A 14,222-nucleotide genomic window follows, 5' to 3' on the forward strand; every position below is an offset into this window, starting at 1 on the left:
GCTCCTACCCAGCACAAATGGGATATTTGCTACCCTAATTTGGCTCTTCCCCGCCCCTGACACAGTTTGATTCAGCCTTCCTGTGCTCCATGCTGGGGAAGGGCTGTCCCACATGGTTAGAGCAGGGCACTGTGGCCTGCTGTCCTGCTCTACTCTGCCTTCTTTCCTACTTGCCAGGGAGATGAGCATTTAGCTGCTTTTTCCTCGTTCTTTTTCCTTCCAGCTGTGCCAAGCCAAAGGCTTCATCTGTGAGTTCTGCCAGAATGAGGATGACATCATCTTCCCATTTGAGCTCAACAAGTGCAGGATGTGTGAAGGTGAGATACTGGGGAAAAACAGGGAGGGGGCAGAAAGAGGTACAGAGCTGTAGCCAGCCAAACCAGAGTGCCCCTGTGCATGGCCTGTGTCTTCAATTTTCATCATTGTCAGTGTTTGCTGACATGGTTAAGCATGTAGGTCCCCTCCTGAGCACACTGTGCTGCCTGCCCTGGCAGCTGTGGGCAGTCAGGCTGTCACTGCAGTGAGCAGGTGTCTGGGGGCCCTGGCTTCCCTCCTGCTGCAGTTACAGGACAGGCTGCAGCCTGCACACAGCTCCCCTGCCCTGCTTGGATGGCTGGAGCTGAGCTTGCAGAGCAGAGAGAGCCTGAAGGCTTTATCTCTGTGCCCTTCCTGCCTGCTAAGAAATCCCTAGGACCCTTCAGGGAACAGCCTTGATAATACCCAGTATTAACAGTGAGTAGAGCTGAGTAGAGCTTGGCCCTTCGTCTTAGGACCAGCCTCTGAACTGGTATAAAATGGCTCCTGACAACAAGCAAGCCTTGGTTTGGCAGGTGCAGTGGCAGAGAAGACTTGGGGCAAAGTCACTGTTTCCTTGTAGTATCAGGAAAGCTTGGGGAGGCACCTTGTGCAGAGCAGAAATCCTCCCTCCTGTGCTTCCAAAGCTTCATGAGCTAGTGCAGGGACCCATGCTGTGGAGTGTCAGGCAGTGTGTCAGCCTGTACCAGCACTCAGCCATGCTCTTCCTCACAGAGTGCAAAGCCTGCTACCACAAATCCTGCTTCAAGTGCAGCCGCTGTCCCCGGTGTGAGCGCCTCCAAGCCCGGAGAGAGCTGATGGACAGGCAGGGCACGGAGCCCGACAGCTCGGACTGCGAGGATGAGCTGCAGCAGTCGGAGGCCGTGGCAGCCACGTGAGCGTGTTGCAGCCAAGGAGCAGATCATGGGTTTATTTATGTGCATGGCCTTCATCACCAGAGACTGAGCCACACGGACTGGTGGGAGGCCTGGAGCACTATCTTGAAGGGATTTCTTTTCCCACATGCAGTACTGCTGGGCTGGGAAAGGAGCATTTTCCACCATGCTCCAGGTACCGCTCCCACTCCTTGATGCCTTTGCTTGGGCAAAGGCAGCTGCTTGGAGGCAGCTGCTCCTGCCTGTCCTGCAGGCAGAACTGGGACCTTTTCCAAGCAGTTGTTCATGCTGGACCCAGCAGGGCTGTGTTGTCCATCCCTGTGCCCTGCTCTGAGCTGAGCAGGGTCCCCTGAAGGGTCAGCACTTGCTGCTCATCAGCTGTATACTAGGAAGCTCTGGTCACATCTGCTCCTTGGAGGAGGGAATCAGGTCTCAGTCCTGTGATCCTCCCTTCTGCTGCTGGGGGTTGTGTGCATGGAGGGAGGGGGGGGTTGGGGTTGATTGTGTATTTAACAGCTCCCTTTCTCAAATGTGCTGTGGGACACTGCTGGAGAGCAGTTGCTCTCACTCCAGAATCAGAGCAGAGGACGTGGCAATGATGAAAATGCCAGATTTCCCTGTGCTGCAGAGGGACATTGCCCCTGGAGCAGCTGCACAAGTGGACGTGCTGATGGACTTTTGGCAGGCAGATCCCCATGGATCCATAGAAATCTGCCTCCATGGGATATGGTGAGGCTTCTGATCCTACATCCTCCTCATGCTGCCAATCTATCCTGCCAGGGAGATATGTTCTCCTTTAAGGATGACATGGGACCTTACTCTGGTGGCACCAGAACCTGCCTTGTGTGAGCTGCCTCTCTACCTGAGACCTGTCAGGATGCAGTTGAAGGCTAATCCCTCCAGCTGCATCCCCAAGCCTCTGTTTAGTTGTTGTTTTTTTTTTTTTAATCTGCTGGACTTGGTTTTATTTTTTTAATGTGGTTGTTTGTGTTTTTAACTGTGTATTCCCCTCAAGGAGGTGCTGCTTAAAATGCCTTCTTAGGGGGTATGTGATCTGCTTGGGACTCACCAGCATAAAATCTCCAGGGCTATCCTGCTCCTGGTTCCTCACCCCTGGATGGAGCTGGTCCCCTCTCCCAGCAGGATTTCCTGCTTCCCTTGCAGGGAGGAAGGGTCCCTGAGCCAGGCAAAGCTTTGAAGCTTCCCAGCTGTGCTGTGGTGGGATGGTCAGGCAGCCTGCTTGCAATGGGGATACCCAGGGGGGAGGGGTTTGCCACTGGGGTGCTGCCAAGGACTGGTTCCTCCCTGATTCACTTGTGTCACCTGCCACAAGTGACAGCTCTGGGGGGTCAGGGTTAGACCCAGTGGGACAAGGTGAGCTTTGTCCCCAGCTGAGGTACCTCTGAATCGTGGGGGGGGATGCTTTAGCCATGGCATGTCCAGCACCACCTGAGTACAGGTGGGATGTGGGGTGTTAGGAAGGAAGGTGTGGCCTGTGTACGTGCAAGGAGGGTGTTGAGAGACCAGAGAGCAATGCACTGGCAGGAGGCCACGAGGGGCAGTGGCTCTTTCAGCACATGCCCTGATTCGAGGCTGGGATGTGACTTATGGGCTCTCCCTGTTGGGGTGGCAGGGTTGGGATAAGGGAAAGAGGCTGGGTCCAGATGTGGCTGCAAGCCTTGCTGCTGCGGGCTGGGCTGCTGCATCTCTCCCCTGCCTGCAGCATCCTGACCAAGTCCTGAAAGCAGGGTTCAGCTCCCCACTTGCTCCCAAGGGGCTTTTACTGCCCTACGTCTTGCTTCAGCTTTTTTTCCCCAGCAGAGCAGCTGCTCTTCTGCTCACTCTCTCTGCAAGCCCTGGGGCTGCCAGATGCTGGTTTGCCTTGGTCTTGCTGTCCCCAAGCCCAAGTCAAGCCCTCCTGCTGCTGCTCAGACCTGGGACCCCCTTCCCTGGAGTTGCCTCAGCAGCACACCTCCATCCCCCCTATTTTGTTTGAAGCACTTTATGTCACGGGACAGCAGCTGAGAGGCTGCCCAGATCCCTTTCTAGAAGCACTGAGTACTTTTTGAGAAGAGGGAAGGAATTCTGGCTTAGTTATGGTTTCCACCCTCCACCATGGACTGTGTGGAAGCAGCAGGACTCCCAAACCGGGCACAGGTCTCCAGGGCAAGACTGTGCCCAGCACTGACACTGCTGCCCAGCACTGACCACTACAGGTAACACTGGAACTGGCCACGACAGGGAGCTCTGGGAGGGAGAGCTGGGGGCTGCCCTGGCCGTCAACTGGAGCCCTCACAATGGGATTACTGCACAGCACAGCAATTAAAATGCCGTCCTTAATAAATGACGTTAATAAGGAGTCTGGTTGTGTTGTGACATTGTTCCAGGGGCGGTAATGGTGTGTGTCCCACCTCGAGGTGATGGGGCAGGCAGGGAGTGCTGCTGATGGCAAGGAGCAAATAGAAGGGACAGCTCATGTAGCTGGTGATGCAGTCACTGGAAGGGGGGTATTGTGGCTACCCCTTGACTAATTCATCTGGTTTTTGGCCTCACCCTGCAAACTGCCCCTGGACTCAGGGCAGGAGGTACAAGCCGCTGAGTGAGGGGCTCTCTGTAATGTCAGTCCCCTTCCAGAGCCTGCCTTTGCTGCTGGCAGAGGGGCCCAGGGGCCTGGCCTTGGCTGCCCTATCCATGCTTGCATCCCCATTCCACTGCACCCAGCTCTCCCTTCACAGCAGTTGCGCATCTCCCCATAAACTCCAGTAACACAGGTGATAGAAACCGTAAACTTTAAAACAGCTGTTGAAAGATGACAGCCTAGCACTGGCTCCACAAAGAGCCTCTTCCTGGGGGCTTTTCCCTAGAAACACCCTGCTCAGCCCAAATCTCAGCTGTGGTTACCAGCAGCAATGATGACCTTGGCTACTCCTGAGGCCTTGGTGGTAGAAACGTTTCTGGCAGGCACAGGCACACTGAGGATGTGCTCTCACAGCTGCCAGCAACTTTGTGGCAGCAGAAGGGCTCCAGCAGCTGCCCCGGTGTGGCAACTCGAGCAGTGGGTGATGGCAAAGACCTGCAAAACCCTGGAGCCTGCTGCTGCTAGTGGGAGCCCTTCGATATCTGATGGTGATCCCAGCAAGCTGGCAGCTGGACAAAGGCACATCTGCCCAGCCCAGAGGGTCTCAGAGCTGGGAGTGTGTGGGGGCGTAGCGACGCTCGAACTGCTCCACGTCGAACTTGCGCTTGCAGCCGGCGTAGTTCATGTAGCGAATCTTGCCGAAGACGGGCCGCTCCGCCCAGCCCTGGTCGTGAATGCCGCAGATGGACCACAGGCAGCCTGCCGCGCACAGGGACACCAGCGTCAGCTCTCCCCCTTGCTCCGGGGCACCCACAGAGCAAGGGGGATGGGAGTGCAAAGCAGAATGGCTGGAGTTGCCTGCAGAGAGCACCCAGTGCAGCCTTGGCCACCAGAGCTAAGGCCTTCCACCCCGTGCCCCCAGCCTGCAGCTTGCCTACGTATCCATTGGGGTCCCTCCCGTCCAGCTCGTAGCGGTCGTTGAGGTAGATGGCAAACTGCAGGGCCTCCTCAGGGGAGCGCGTCCACTCCAGGATCTTTTTGGCCCAGTACATCCGCAGGAAGCCATGCATCTTGCCCTCCTGGACCATCTGCAGCTGCAGGGATGGAGACAGCCATAAGGGTCAGTCCATGGCAGGTCACCTCCGTGCCTCAGAAGAAAGCTCAGCATTTTGTGGGGAAGATGTAGGGCAGTACCTGGGCAGCGTTCCAGAGGGGGTCATGTGTGGTCCCCTGCTCCAGCTCCTGTAAACTGTACAGGTAAGGCCTCTTGTCTTTGGCATGGACCTTCAGGGTGGTTTGTGCCCAGTCATAGGCACCTGTGAGCAAGAGATGAGGAGTAACACTGAGCAACCTGTTCTGCAGGGTCCTGAGAACCAGAGGCTACTGGTTCTCAGGACCCTGCAGAACAGGTTGCTACTGAGGGCACTCGTCAGCTTCCTGGAGGTCCTACCTCCAGAAGAGACCAAATGATGGGACATTAGTGCCCCCACAGGCCTTCTCCTAGCAGAACTGGGACTGCCATGTTGGAGTGACCAGCTGGGTACCCAGCATTGCCCATGTGACCCAGGATGTTACCCTGCACACTGTCGTAGTTCTCATTGTAGTAGCAGAAGTTTTCAGCCAGCTCCCGCCGCACCACAGCCTCCTCCACGAACGCATCCACTGAGTCCTTGTAACTGCGCCGGTGCTTCTGCACCTCCAGGATGGCTCTTTGGGTGGAAACCTGGCCTGGGGACATGGGGAAGCACCAAGTCAGGCTGCCGGTCCAAGCCACAGTGCTCAGTCCTGCTGCAGAGTGGGAAGCCTGGGACACTCACCGAAGTGAAGCCATGGAGACAGGTTGCTGAGAGCCACCTTGTTGGGGTCATTCCTGTGGGTGCTGAAGGACTTCAGCCGCTCTGCAATGAAGGACTTCAGCACAGCCATCCCTGCAGCTGTGCCAGGGGTTGCCCACTCCACCTCCTTCACAGTGTGGTCCACCTGCAAGCTGGAATAACAGGCCTCCCAAGCGATGGGCTGGGTGGCAACCAACAAGTGAGTGCATCTGCAGAATCTTTTCAGCAAGGGCTGCCCTGAATGTTATGTCCCCAACCAGCAAAGTCCCCAATCCATGCCAGCTTCCTCCTTTTAACTAGATTATGCATGGCACAGATGTGGGAACTGAATGAATGAGGTGGGAACCTCCCTTTCCCCAGGGCATCCTCATCTCAACACCATCTGTGTGACCTCAGGCAGGTCACTGTCCTCATTCCCTGCCAACCCCTCCCAGGATCACAAAGGACTTATGAAACACTCTGAGACCTGCCCATGAATGGGTTTGAGTGTCTCTTGCTGGTACCTCTGCTGGGCAGGAGGGCAGATGTGGGTGACGAACAATGGGGGGAAACTCGGTGAGGAACTCGGGGAGCTGAGCGTGGATCTTGCCCCGGATGGTTCTGGCGCTGTACTCCTGCTTGGGGGAGGCAATCCAGCAGGGCACAATGTTGTGGGCATCAACCTGGGAGCAAAGCCGTGGAGAAAGGTGTGAGAAGCAAACAATCCTGACAACACGACACACATGCCCTCTGCCCAACTCAGACACAGAAGACAAGTTTGTCCCACATCTCACCAGCCAGTTTTCCACTCCCAGAGTGCTGGCACTCACCTGTGCAAATGGCACATCCTCTGGCAAGCGTTCCCTGAGGTCCTCTACCCACTGCCGGGGGAGGCGGAGGGGACTGAAGTCTGTCACCAGCCCACCCACACCATGCTCTGTCACAAACGTGGGCAGCACATCCTTGGCATAGCCCAGCAGCAAGTGGAAGGGGATGTTCAGCTCTGCACACTCCTACAGCGATAGGGAAATGGCTGTGGGACAGTTCATGGCTCTGCAAACTCCACCCAACAACCATCTGCTGAAGGGATGGATCTGCCTCCCCCCTTCCCCAAGAACCCTGTCCCACCCAGCACGGACATCCCTGGCTGTACCTCTGCTACCTCTTGCAGGCCCCTCAGCATGAACCTGTAGTGGCGGATGGTGGCCTCCAGAAATTTGGGCACCAGGCAGAAGCAGACGTGCAGAGGCAGCTCCTGTTTGAGGGCCAGGCGCTGGGCATAGAGGAAAGCCCAGTTATCTGGGGGAAAATACACAGGGCAGCATCAGGAGGGTGCCTCACTGACAGGATGGGGATGGGGTTTCACAGGAAGTTTCCCCTCAGAGAGTGGGGCCAACACCAAAGTTATCGAAGGAGGGGACCGGCGCTTTTAGCACCCATGGGAGCCCCTTCCAGCAGCTGGTTCGCACCTTGCACTCGCTGATCCCGGCACATCCAGTAAAGGATGCACCGAGCATCATCCTTCAGGTCCGAGCCCTGCGAGACAAGGCGAACCCGCTTTTTGTTGTACTTGAACTCTCGAACGGACGGGGCCGCCCTCCGACGGGCTTCCTGTATCGCCTCCTCTCCCTCCGTCCTCCTCCGAGACACGCACGGCACCTCCGTGACCTCGGCCTTTCGCTTCCCTCGTCCCCGCCGCATCCTCAGTGCCGCCCGGAGCAGCGTGGCTGCGCTGCCGGAGGAACACAGGCCGTACTGAGCTCCCGCACTTCCCCGCGAATTCCGGGCCCCGGCCCGCCCCCAGAGCCCGGGGGATGCTGGTCCCCTTCCCATCCTGGTCCCCGGAAACGGGGGAATAACGGTGTTACGGTCCCCGGCCCGATCCACTGCGGGCGTGCATACCTGGGCTCGGGTTCGGGTCCCGGTCCCGGTCCCGGTCCCGGTCCCGATCCCGATCCCGATCCCGATCCCGATCCCGATCCCGATCCCGATCCCGATCCCGATCCCTACCTGGCAGCCACGCGGCCACGAGTGTTACACAAGCCGTGGGCGGGTGCGAAGGGCGTGCCCACGGGCGTGGCGTGTCCCGAGGGGCGCGGCTCCGCGACCGGGACCGCCCCCCGCACACGGGCGCAGGTGCCGCTCCGATGTCCCCGGCGCGCCCAAGGCGCTGCACCTGCCCCGGGAGGGGTGTCAGTGCCCGCTGGTGCCTCCCCTCCGTCCGCCCGGGAACAAGGAAGCAGCTCCAACTACCTTCAGCCATCACTCGGCAGCGCAGTTCCCTGCTGGCACCTTCCCCACGCCCTGTGTCCTCAGGTCCCTCACCTTGCGAGGCCTTGGGGTGCTGGTTTGGACATGACTTGGGGCACGGGAGGGCTGCCCCTGCTGCTGCTGAGCCTCGCTGTGCTGGATCTCCCCCTGGGTAAGGGCTGAGCGGTTTGTGGAGCTATCCATGGGGTGGGGGGTGAGCGAGGAGCGTTGTACTCCAGGGTGGTGGGTGGCCCTGGGGTGACTTTGCCCAGAGAGGTGAAACACTTTGGGTGCTGTTTGCTCTCCAACATCCCTGTCCTCGTGAGCAAAGGGAGCAGTGCTTTATAGAACACAAGCAGCAAGCACTAATTCTTTTGCCTCTGATGGGAGTCTCCATCTGGGGAGAGAAGACCTTAGGCTCAGCTGGACCCCTTGCTGAGCCTTCATCCTTGCTGGGCTCATTGCCTTTGCTACAGCCTGCCCAGCAGTACCAAATGGCCCTGCCCAGATGGTAACCTCACTGGGAGGTACTAGGCCTGGAGGCCTTCAAATGCTATCATAACATTTGCACTTGATGCAAAGTAAGAGCAGTCTTGAGTGGAGCACTGGGAATAAACCTACAGCTTGTACCTCCTGAGAGCCTTGAACTACAGCTGTAGATCCCCTCCTGCTGTACCCCTCAACCCCATCCCAGTGCTTTTGTGGGTTGCAAAAGGTCTCTCATGGACATGCCCTGAGCTGCAAGCTGGGATTTGTTCCTTTGTGGGACTAGTTCCACAAAGCGTTCCCCTGTTGCCATTATTTACACCCACTGCTATCAGTTCCTGACTATCTGCAGCACAGAGGGTTTGTTTAAACTGCTGCTGCTGCACTTCCAGACTGGCTCACGGTCACCAGTTCCTGCTTGGCTCTTCCTGTCAGACGGGTTTGTCTGACTTCCTCCGGGGATGGGTGAAGATGGTGGAATGGGTCTTAGGACTGGTGCCCAGAGGAGTTTCTGCCCTGAAACCAGCAATGGCCATGGCTTGTTCCTGCCTTGTCAGGCTGAGGATTTATGTGGTCTGCCTGGCTGATTGTCACATTGCTGTTCAGGGAATCCACGTGCTTGATCCATGCAGGACAGGGAATCCCCACTCCTGATGATCCATGGCTGATGCAAGACTTGGGCAGTTCATGGTGGTAGTAATATTGCACCATCCCCAGCACAGCCATGGTCCCAGCCTTTTACTGCCAGCCCTTCTGTGCTGTCTCCCACCTCTTTGCAGGGACCACTCAAAGATATGACAAACCCTACATCCCTGACTCTCCCTACCTCCTTGACACCCACAGAGACCATGGCACCACTGTCTAACACCAGCTCAAGCTCTGCAGCCACCTTCCCTTCCTCTCATCCTGCAACCTCCACCCCAGAGATGCCAATGGATGCCTTCACATCCAGTGCTTCTACAGCTCAGCAGAGCAGCCTGGCAGCCTCCAACATCACCACACCACAGGCAAAGGGCAGCACAGCTGACAGCACTCCTGTGTCACCTGGGCTGGCACCCAGCACCAGCAATACCCACGCAGGGCTGGGGCTCACGACCACTAGCACACCAACTCCAACCTCCATGGCCATGACACCCAGCTGTGACAAGACTACCACTGTCATGTCTGTGGGGACCAGCACGGCCCTGGCTGCCAGCTCATTTGGAGTTGAAGTGAGCATGGTGCCTCCCTCCACCTCTACTCTTCTCTCCTCCACTGGGGTGGGCACCACGCTTGGGGCCAGCCCCCACCAAGAGCCAGCCATGACCACACTGCTTGGCAGCACATCCCCAGGGACCAGCACCACCTCTTCTTCCACCACCCCGGAAGTGACAGACACTTCAGATGAGCCCTTCATGACCCCATCAGACACCACAACCTCCCTTGTTACCACCACAGAGGTCTCTGGGAGCACACCTGTGCCCAGCCACCCAGCTGGGATCACACCTAGGACCATCCCTGGGACTTCCACCCCAACAGAACCAGAGACCCCCAGAGACACTGCAGGTGAGTGCAGCTAAAGGATCAGGGTGGTAAATCCCCACAGGATCTCCCATCTTGCTCAGCTAAGGGCTTGGCTTCTTCCCCCAGGGGCCACCTGCCAGGCTCTGCAGGCCAGTGGCTGGGTCCCAGGCTGGGGACCTGTGCTGTGGTGTGACAGTACTGCTGTGTGGCTGTGCCCCAGCACTGAGCCTGTATGTATGCACCCCCCCATGTGGACAATCTATGTACCCTGTACCCTGAGGAGTGTGATGTACCCCTGCAGTCACCCCAGGCAGCTGTCCCCTGGCAGTGCTGCTTGCTGGGCACCTCTGTCTTGTCATGGTGGCTGTTTGGAGGAGCCTTTATCCTGGGGCTGCAGATGTACCCTGGTGACAGCCCACTCTGTGCACCTCAACTAGGACAGGGACACTGTACCCTGCCCCAGTACCCCTGGCCATGCACATATTGCTGGTGTCCCTGTACCCCAACAGAGCCTCTGTATCCTCACAGAGTACCTGCACCCTGGCCCCGTGCCTATGCTGTGAGAGCACCTCATCAGAGTGCCAGCACCCTGGTGATGGCCTCTGTGTGCCCGTGCCCGGGCAGTGCCCCCATGCAGCTGTTCAGCACTGGGTGGCTATGCCCTGACAATCCTCCAGCATGCCTGCCTGCCTGCCTGTGGAATGCCAGTACCTGGCCCAGGGCCTGCTCTTGTCCCTGACCCCAGAAGGAGGAAGCAGCCCCAGCAGTGCTCTTGGACCGTGCTACGCTGTGACACGGGGAAGTGATGCCTGCACAGACAGCCCAGGGGACAAACCCTCAGCCTGGGGCACGCCCTTCCTGAGCGTGCCTGTTCCCTGGCCAGTTCCTCAGCTCAGACAGAGCTGGCTGTTGTCTCCTGAGGACGTTGGTGCTGGGAACCACCACCAAACATCACCCCCGTGGCGGAGTGCGGGGTTCCGGGCAGCCTGGAGCGTTCCTGGGCTTTTTTCCATTGTCACCCTCCCAACAGCAGGCAGAGGACGGCCACAGGAGCCAGGTCTGTAGTAGTGGTGGCCTTGGTGGCCTGTCCTGCCCACTTTTTGTGGCTGCTCTGGGTCCAGCCGTGCAGTTGATGTTTGCTGGACATTGCACCAGTCCCTGGGAGTGTCCGTGTCAGGTGGAACCCGCTGCCTCGCTGCCAGCACCTGGAGGGTAAAAGGACCCACCTGGATGCTCCTCCTCTGCTGGGTGAAGGAGACCTGGAAACCCCAGTGCTGGGGCTGTGGGGAGCACTCAGAGCAGTGCCTGTGGGGGTTTCTCAGCTCCTGCTCACCTGGACATGGCTGGGCAGAGAGGAGGGCTGGCCCTGCCCCTGCTCTGGCCCCTGCTGCTGCTGCTGCTGCTGAGCCTCACCTGCCTCGCCGTGCTGCACCTGGCTCTGGGTAAGGGCTGAGTGGGCTGCAGTGCTCTCTGCAGGGTGGGTGGTGAGCGGGGAGCATCATTCCCTGGGGTGGAGGGGTGGCACCTGTGGGGTGCAGGGGGGTGGGATGCTCTGGGGCTGTTTCTTGCTTGGGAAGCAGAGGTGGACTTGCTGCTTCTCCTTTTGTGAGGATGAGGCCCTTCTGTGAAGATGCTCACCTGGCAAGGGCTAGGGTCAGACCTTTGCCCTTCATTAACCAGCTGCTGTGTGCAAAGAGGGCCTGGCTGTCAGGGGCTTTGGAAGTTTCTGGCTGGCTTGGCTGAATGCAGATGGCAGCTTGTGGTTCGGTTTCCCATCCCCATGCAAGCAGAGCTACAGACTCACTGGGTTTGTGTTGGGATCACTGGGGAATCCAGTCTGGTATCCCAAAGCAACCATCTCACAGACACCCCTTGATAAAGATCCAGGTAGCCAGGCTGTCCTGCCTATCCTTTGGGAGAGGGTTACAGATCCCTGGGCTTTTCTGGGGACAGCACATTGCTCTGGTACAGTCCATAGTGGAAGAGAGGACAGCCTTCCTGTGCTCCACCCCCTCCCTCCCAGTGCTTTTGTGGGTCACAGCACGTTTGCTCATCCTGAGCTGCAAGCTGGGATTTGTTCCTTTGTGGGGCTGCTTCCCCCCCGCCATTATTTACACCCACTGCTATCAGTTCCTGACTATCTGCAGCACAGAGGGTTTGTTTAAACTGCTGCTGCTGCACTTCCAGACTGGCTCATGGTCACCAGTTCCTGCTTGGCTCTTCCTGTCAGACAGGTTTGTCTGACTTCCTCCGGGGATGGGTGAAGATGGTGGAATGGGTCTTAGGACTGGTGCCCAGAGGAGTTTCTGCCCTGAAACCAGCAATGGCCATGGCTTGTTCCTGCCTTGTTAGGCTGAGGATTTATGTGGTCTGCCTGGCTGACACCCATTGAAGAGATCTGTGTGTTTGATCCATGCAGGACAGTGAACTCCCTCCCAATGCTCCATGGCTGAGGTGCAGCTCTGAGTTCCTTGGGGAGCTCACTGTGGTGGTGATGCTGCACCATGCCCAGCATAGCCACGGACTCAGCCCTTCGCCACCAACCCTTGTGCATCTCATTGTCCCAACTCTTTGCAGAGACCACGGCCATGGGTGTGACAGCAACTGTGTCCCCAGCTCTCCCTACCTCCTCAACACCCATGGAGAGCTCAACACTGCTGCCTACCACTGACTCTACCACCACAGCCACCCTCCTTTCCTCCAGCCCTGAAACAGAAGCCTCCACCCCAGAGGAGTCCAGCACATCCATAGAGACTGGCAACACCTCACCTCCCGCTGTGCTTCCTCCCACCACAACTACAGAAGATTCAGTTGAATCTACAGAAGAGACCTTGGCAACCCTGGCAGACACCACGGCCAGCCCTGTTATCAGCACATCAGACCTCATGAGCACTCCCTCTTCAAGCTACCCAGACAGGACCACTCCTGACATCTTCCCCTCAACTATGGAGTCGACTCCAGGTACCTTGACAGTATCTGGGACTCCCAGTGCAGCTGGGTGGGTTCAGCTGGGGGGCACCTGAAGGCATGGATGTGGTCAGGGTGACAAATCCCCATAGGAATTTTCATGTACTTGGGTGGCTTCACACAGGTGGCTTCACCTAGGCCTGTCCCCGGCTGCAGGAGCATCCTGTACCCCTGCAGACAGCACTAACCTATCATTGCTTTGCCCAGGCACTGAGCCCTCTTCCCCTGCCACCAGCTCAGCCCAGACCTCGGAGGCTGCTACCCTCAGCACACCTACAGCCCTGCCAAAGCTGCCACCAGCCTGCCCCTCTGGCTCATCCAACACCAGTAAGTGCAGTGCCTGTGGGCATCACCACCCGTGGGCAGCATCAGTGCAGGGGGCTCTGGGGCCCCACTCCTCTTGCTGTGCTCTCAGTGTGGAGGTGCTGGTGCTTTGGGCTGCATGGGGTTTGCTGTACAGTGAGAGGCTTGTTCTGGCAGTGTAGTGTGTCCACAACACAATTAACCTGGGAGGACGTTCCATGTCTGTGCCAGCAACACTGGGGACACACCCCCAGGTCCTCTGGCGCAGCCCAGGGTTCAAGGGCAATAACCAGAGTCCTGTTTTTAACCCCCAGGTGCATCTCACCTCTTTCTGTCGCTGCGGCTAACCACCCCTCTGGACCTGGGGAACACCACGGTGCAGGAGCTGGTGTTGTCCAAGGTGAGGTGTGCAGGAGGAGATTCTGCCTCTGCCAGCTGTGGTTCACTCAGTCAGAGAGGGGAATGGCTGCATCTTGCATTGAATGTCATCCAGAGCCCTTTCAGATGAAGGGGAGACCCTCCTCTGGCTGCCATAGCCCAGGATCAGGCCCTTTCTCTGTGGGGACAGAGGGTAGGGAGATCTCTGGCACAGTTTGATGGCTGTTCTTTTCCCCCAGCTCCGTGAGGACCTGCAGACAGCATTCCCATGTGCTGGCCTGTCACTGGCATGGCGAGGGAAGAGGAGGACTTGACTGCTGCCCCTCACCTGGACTGCCAAGCCACCTGCTCCCAGCAACTGATTCCATGGTGGTGCAGGCCCCTGGGGAATCCCATACAGCTCCTCTTGAATCTGGGGCTTCCTGTCCTTCACTCTGTACCCCCAGTCCCCTCCTGCCCCTTCCCACAGCCTGTCTGAAGAGCCTGAGCCCTCCCACCACCCTGCTCCAGACCTGGTTCCTCCTGCAGCTCTTCTGGGGGGCTGGGAGAAGGGGACCCCACGAGACTGGGCTTTTACATTTGGGACTGAGCTGGCTCAGCCATCAAAGCCACCCTGGGGACAGAGGAATGAGAGGAAGGAGACCTGAAGCCCCCAGTACTGCTGTGCCCAAGACTCACCTGTGGTATTGCTGACAGAGGAGAACACCCATGCCGGGCAGTAAATAGAAATTCCATGTTTTCTGTGTTGAAGTG

General features: G+C 57.9%; 3 protein-coding genes across 10 annotated transcripts in view; 2 read left to right on the forward strand and 1 right to left on the reverse strand.

Moving 5' to 3' along the window:
- RUBCN (rubicon autophagy regulator) overlaps positions 1 to 3,549 on the forward strand; it is a 29,065-nt gene extending 25,516 nt beyond the window's left edge. For all 6 annotated transcript variants that reach the window (XM_050978036.1, XM_030226912.2, XM_030226914.2 and 3 more), the window contains 2 exons: positions 224 to 317; positions 1,030 to 3,549. In XM_050978036.1, the coding sequence (XP_050833993.1) occupies positions 224 to 317; positions 1,030 to 1,193 (258 nt within the window). In that variant the 3' untranslated portion in view covers positions 1,194 to 3,549. The remainder of the gene's footprint in view (positions 1 to 223; positions 318 to 1,029) is intronic.
- Positions 3,550 to 3,965: 416 nt separating this feature from the next.
- Positions 3,966 to 7,671, reverse strand: LOC103815370 (deoxyribodipyrimidine photo-lyase-like). Of its 2 annotated transcripts, none has more exons than XM_018912915.3 (10): positions 7,593 to 7,671; positions 7,052 to 7,314; positions 6,736 to 6,881; positions 6,413 to 6,595; positions 6,107 to 6,265; positions 5,586 to 5,784; positions 5,344 to 5,496; positions 4,963 to 5,084; positions 4,703 to 4,862; positions 3,966 to 4,527 (listed from the first exon to the last, which is right to left on the reverse strand). In XM_018912915.3, the coding sequence occupies exons 2-10, from the start codon at positions 7,281 to 7,283 to the stop codon at positions 4,373 to 4,375; spliced, it is 1,509 nt and encodes a 502-aa protein (XP_018768460.3). In that variant the 5' UTR covers positions 7,284 to 7,314; positions 7,593 to 7,671; the 3' UTR covers positions 3,966 to 4,372. The 2 variants fall into 2 exon arrangements, with proteins under 2 accessions (XP_018768460.3, XP_018768459.3); XM_018912914.3 differs by lacking the exon at positions 7,593 to 7,671 and adding an exon at positions 7,485 to 7,568.
- A 35-nt stretch (positions 7,672 to 7,706) lies between these two features.
- Positions 7,707 to 14,219, forward strand: LOC108961872 (uncharacterized). 2 transcript variants are annotated; one of them, XM_018912917.3, is made up of 6 exons: positions 7,707 to 8,004; positions 9,162 to 9,863; positions 12,399 to 12,782; positions 12,996 to 13,115; positions 13,406 to 13,491; positions 13,709 to 14,219. In XM_018912917.3, exons 1-6 carry the CDS (start codon positions 7,938 to 7,940, stop codon positions 13,781 to 13,783), a joined length of 1,434 nt encoding a protein of 477 aa, XP_018768462.2. In that variant the 5' UTR covers positions 7,707 to 7,937; the 3' UTR covers positions 13,784 to 14,219. The 2 variants fall into 2 exon arrangements, with proteins under 2 accessions (XP_018768462.2, XP_018768463.2); XM_018912918.3 differs by lacking the exons at positions 7,707 to 8,004; positions 9,162 to 9,863 and adding an exon at positions 10,886 to 11,263.
- Positions 14,220 to 14,222: the final 3 nt, after the last annotated feature.

The sequence above is a fragment of the Serinus canaria genome, chromosome 9 (genome assembly GCF_022539315.1).
Source record: "Serinus canaria isolate serCan28SL12 chromosome 9, serCan2020, whole genome shotgun sequence".
Lineage (NCBI taxonomy): Eukaryota > Metazoa > Chordata > Aves > Passeriformes > Fringillidae > Serinus > Serinus canaria.